Consider the following 5,426-nt stretch of genomic DNA (forward strand, 5'->3'; position numbering starts at 1 on the left):
CAAAAATCAAGTCATGACTGTTTGTAAGGAAGACTAGCTTTACATGATTGGAAGTTATTCTCATTCAACCAATTCACATATATATCTTATGATGAATTGCGATTTTCAACTTCTAAAGAGACTGGCAAACTTATATAGAAATCTTTGATATAGATGGTTATGAAAACAAAACACATTCTACATAGGTCACCCATGCAAGTATATTCCAAAAAAAATTCTAGCATTTAAACAAGTAAAACTACCAGACACTAGGGATTGACAATTTTAAGAACCATCTTTGTATTTTACTAGACCAACATTTCTGTACAAGAACATTATGGCTTGTGTAGCATTCGCCATGTTTATTGTTCCTTCTACGGATATGATTTTTTTTTAGTGCTGAGTGTCATAAAATCCATGGTAGCATTATATGATTCTATCACACTCTTAGTGAATCCTTGAAATGCCACCACCTTGAAGAGAGCCAACAATTGGGCCTCGATACTACAGACCAGACCGATGTCCAAGAAATGCCCCTAAACTTCGAGCATGTGAATGGGATTAAGGAAATTTTGATAGGAGTTGATTTAACAATTTTTTTATTAAACTTGACTCTAAATTTGTACCAGACATAAAACTTCCCTAATGCCTTTGCCATTTCCTTGTCTTCTATGATAATAAGAATGTTGCTAACAATTGTAGAAGAAATATTTGTACTAACTTGATGCCTTGTCGTTACTTAGATGAAGTTAAGACCCAAAACTTCTTGTATGGCCTCTAGAACATTGGCAACCTAGAAGAAGAAGACCCTTCTCATCCTTGTTTCATTCATCTTCTCCTACAAAAGACATTTACTTGAGAATACAACCCAGCTATACAATCAGGTCCATCCTTTGGATTGCCAAGGGCAAGAAAGTGAGAATTTGAGTCAAGAAGGCAAGGAAAGAATAATAGGTGTAATCTCTTAGAGAAGCCTCCTGAATCATGTGCCATTAATAGAAGTAATGTCTCAACATAAAATCATAATTGAGGTGATGCAAGTAACCTTGTCCCTCCATATGCATATGTCATAATGATGGGTGTTTCCTGGGGCGATTTAATAGTTGTACATCCCGTGTAGGTTTGGCTAGAAATCAATCTCGCGACCAATGCTTATATATTCATGTTAATCAATACGAAGAAAATCGACAACTTTTTTGTCTTATCTATAGCAATGAGTGATTGTTATTGCTTCTTTAGCCAGCAGAACTTTTGTTATTCTATTTATTGTTATGTTTAGGAGAGAAAAGTCTAATCTCCGATCTATATGCAGGGTTTTTCACAGTGAGATTGTGTGTCGTTTGTGGAAATAATTCCCTCTAAGACTATAATTTGTTATTTTATTTTATGTAGGATGGTGGGATTTTTGGTAAATGTAATTTTGTCTAGGCGTGATGTTTTTCCAGCTCAATCTTCAAAATTTGTATATTAATTTAGTTTTGGTTTATGGCAATTCTACGAAGGTCATTGGGATAGATTTTGTCGTCGGAGTGAAAGCCAAACATATTTGTAATCTTATTAATTGTGGTATATTAGGTGGAATCATTGCTTTTAGGTTGAAAGACATTTTAATCCGGTGACAATGCATTTTGTCAAATGCAACTTTCATCTTTTATAAAACATACGTTTATTTCCTGTGCATGATGTGTTTATATTATAACATATTGAAACCAAAAATTTTATCCAATACTTGAAACAAATATATAATACAAGAAGTATTTATTACACATGCATATTATATTTAAGTATTAATCTTACGACCAGAATTTGAATAATAGTATCATATCTTAAATTAATCAAACTACAAACATCAAACATTTACCTGCCTTAAGCCTGTAATTATAATCTCATTCTCCCTTACTATTCATCAACCAACGCAGATAATTACTACCTATTTCGCTCAGGGAATCAACATCAAGGATACTAATGGTAGCTTACGGAAAATAATGCAATTCAAAACAAAAGGTAAAACTTATAATCTTGTCAACAAATCAAAAGGTAAAACGTGTATAATTCTTGTGAAGCGTATAATTCTTGTGAACAACAATCGAATGAAAGACAAATGATATAAGGCAAATACCTGCTTTCTCATACTAATTGTTTATTTTTGTGGTGTTCCATGCTCTAAATCTTGCAGTTCCCATGCATGACTCAGCAACAGAAACTCATACACAGTTCTCGTGATAAATAAATAAAGGTATCGTGTTGCCCTGTTCCATTGCTAGCTTTATCTCATGAGTAAAAGGTGCAGTCTCATCCGAGAGAATATAAATTTAGCGCACAATTCTAAATTGCATATCAAAGAAAGCAGCGAGTCCATATGGCCAAGGCAATGGAAGCGCTTTTGTCAGTGGTCTTGTTGCTGTTTTGTTGTGGAGGGCAGGTGGTTCGTGGAGAATTCGATTACAGAGCAGCCCTGTCGAAGTCTATTCTCTTCCTGGAGGCCCAACGATCTGGTAAACTCCCACAATCTCAGCGAGTAAAGTGGAGAGGAGATTCTGGCCTCACAGATGGGCACTTGCAAAACGTAAGTAGAAGAAGAGATAGATCCTTATTCAATTTGATTAGAGATAAAAGTAGAAGTGGATCATACTATCCTTCTTCATTGACTCCATACAAAATGTTGTGTGCAACTCACCTGCAGGTTGATTTAGTTGGGGGTTACTACGATGCAGGCGATAATGTGAAATATGGGCTTCCCATGGCATTCACTATCACCACACTCGCTTGGGGCACACTGGATTATGGGAAAGAGTTGAAAGCTGCAGGAGAGATTCAGAATGCAAGGGACGCTATTAGATGGGGAACTGACTACTTTCTCAAGGCTGGTGCAACTCCAGATCAATTATGGGTTCAGGTAAAGAAATCTAAGCTAAAATATTCAGCATTCATTCTTCAAGATTATGAAAAACTAAAGAGGTTGATCTTGATGCATAAAATAGGTGGGTGATCCCCAGGCAGACCATAATTGTTGGGAGCGTCCAGAAGATATGGACACTCCTCGATCTCTTTACAAGATCGATAAAGACACCCCTGGATCAGAAATTGCAGCAGAAACGGCCGCAGCCTTGGCTGCCTCCTCCATTGTTTTCAGATTCACAAACCCTCGTTACTCACACCTTCTCCTCCAACGTTCTCAATCGGTATGTTTGGGTGCTCAAGTAAAATAGAAAACCTAACTGTTAACCAACACAGCAAAATCAACAAGTTTCATCCATCCATTTTGAGAAAAATCTTATGCATCCATCTTCTTTCTAACCGCCCATTTATGTTTCCCTTCAGCTCTTCAGTTTTGCCGATCGATTCAAGGGCACCTACGGAGGAGAGTGTCCATTTTATTGCTCTGTTTCAGGCTACAATGTAAGCAGAATTTGGTTTTCATTTAGCATATGCTCTTGTGAGCAGAATTTGGTTTTCTTTTAACATATGCACTTGTAAATATGATCTCAGGACGAGCTTCTCTGGGCTGCATCTTGGCTATACAGAGCTACGAAATCCCCATATTATTCCAACTATATTATCCAGCACGACGATCTAAAGGCATATGTTAATGAATTCAACTGGGACCTCAAATATGCTGGAATTCAAGTGCTTCTAACAGACGTAAGCGTAGACTGATTGGTGCAATTTTTCAAATAAAATGTAATATAAACATACTTCTAGCTTAAAGCTAACTTATGCACTTCACCAACCAGTTATATTTCCAAGGGGAAGCTCAATTCTCAGCCTATAGAAGTCATGCAGAACGCTTTGTGTGTTCACTTCTTCCTGGCAGTCCCATTCGTTCTGTTAAAACCACCCCAGGTGAGCTCTCTATTTCTTCACCAATACCACGAACAATGATTCCTTTTCTAGTCACAGCCATGTAAATCATTTGTTACTCCTCCTTTTCTAATCATAGCCCTCAAAATTCTCTTAGTGATATCTATAATTCAATCCTTTTGTCACAGGAGGTTTGCTGTATGTTAGAGATGGCGCCAACACTCAGTATGTTACCAGTGCTGCTTTTTTGCTGGCAAGATACAGTGATTTACTATCAGCTAAGAAGCAAACATTGTCATGCGGCAACACTCTCTTTAAACCCAGCGACGTTATGGGCTTCGCAAAGCTACAAGTAAGCACACTACATGTATTTGTATTTGTATTTGTATTTTGGAGCATACAATATAACGAATCTCAATCATATCCTTTGCAGATTGATTATTTATTGGGAAGGAATCCTCTCGGCATTTCATATATGGTAGGATACGGTTCCAAATACCCAAGGCAACCACATCACAGAGGAGCATCTGTAGTTTCCATTCATCAACAACCAACGAAGATCAAATGCATTGAAGGTTTCATGAACTGGTTTCACAAAGATTCTTCCAATCCAAACACATTAATTGGGGCAATAGTGGGGGGACCAGATAAATATGACCGTTTTGTAGACCTCAGGACCAAATCTAGCATGCTTGAACCTACAACGTACATAAATTCTCCTCTCGTGGGTGTTCTTGCAAAATTGTATAGAATGACACGCAAAACTAACAGGCAGTTTTGATTTCCTTAGACATCAAAGAATTACGAGAAATCTTCCCATCGATCATTGGAAATGCTAAGACTAGAGTAGTTACAATTATGGGAGGCTATATGAGAAAAGGTCCCCATGATTAATTATTATTTCCAAGTTAGTAGCTTTAATGGTGAACAAGGCTCTAAAGTAAAAAATATATAAATCTATTTATGTTAGAAACAAAATCTTTAGGTAAAAATGTATTCTATACTTTTTGAGCTAATTAAAATAAATCAAGTGTATAGCTCAAATCTTGTTTGTTAGAATTAGAATTGAATATTTATAGTTTACTTTTTAATATAATAAAAAGTGATTATATTAGTTTTTTATTATGTTGAGAGGTATTATAGAATTTTAATGGGGATGGTGAAAATCTGTATACATACAAATCTCTCTTTAAATCATATGGATCAACAATTGCAATGGTCACCAATTAATTATAAAAATATCAAATAAAATAATTTTAAACTGATATCTCTACGCATTTTCTAAATAGATGTATTCAGGATATCTATACTAGTTTCCTTTTTAATATATTTACAAGTATTAATATGAAATTTGTATTATGGTGAGAGGTGTTATATAATTATAGTAGGGGCGGTGATAACTTGTGGACATATAAACATTTCCTTAAACTACATTATTATACATCTGTCAAATTTACATGTTGGATTTTACATTGTCTCTCACACTATTTATCACAAATACATAGGTTCTCAATGATGCAATACCTATATAAATTACAACATATTTGCTTCAAATTAATTCATTCCTTGCACTTGTACTTTTAAATACAAGTGATAATAACTCAATGTCACAAAAATCCTCACAACAATAATGTATCTTACACATT

At 35.4% G+C, this 5,426-nt stretch overlaps 1 protein-coding gene across 1 annotated transcript; it reads left to right on the forward strand.

Moving 5' to 3' along the window:
• The first annotated feature begins 2,338 nt into the window (after positions 1–2,338).
• Positions 2,339–4,561, forward strand: LOC131043434 (endoglucanase 16-like). Its single transcript, XM_057976629.2, has 8 exons — positions 2,339–2,545; positions 2,663–2,875; positions 2,961–3,161; positions 3,301–3,378; positions 3,469–3,621; positions 3,714–3,822; positions 3,969–4,132; positions 4,214–4,561. Exons 1-8 carry the CDS (start codon positions 2,339–2,341, stop codon positions 4,559–4,561), a joined length of 1,473 nt encoding a protein of 490 aa, XP_057832612.1.
• Positions 4,562–5,426: the final 865 nt, after the last annotated feature.

This window comes from Cryptomeria japonica, unplaced genomic scaffold (assembly GCF_030272615.1).
Source record: "Cryptomeria japonica unplaced genomic scaffold, Sugi_1.0 HiC_scaffold_226, whole genome shotgun sequence".
In the NCBI taxonomy this organism is placed as follows: domain Eukaryota; kingdom Viridiplantae; phylum Streptophyta; class Pinopsida; order Cupressales; family Cupressaceae; genus Cryptomeria; species Cryptomeria japonica.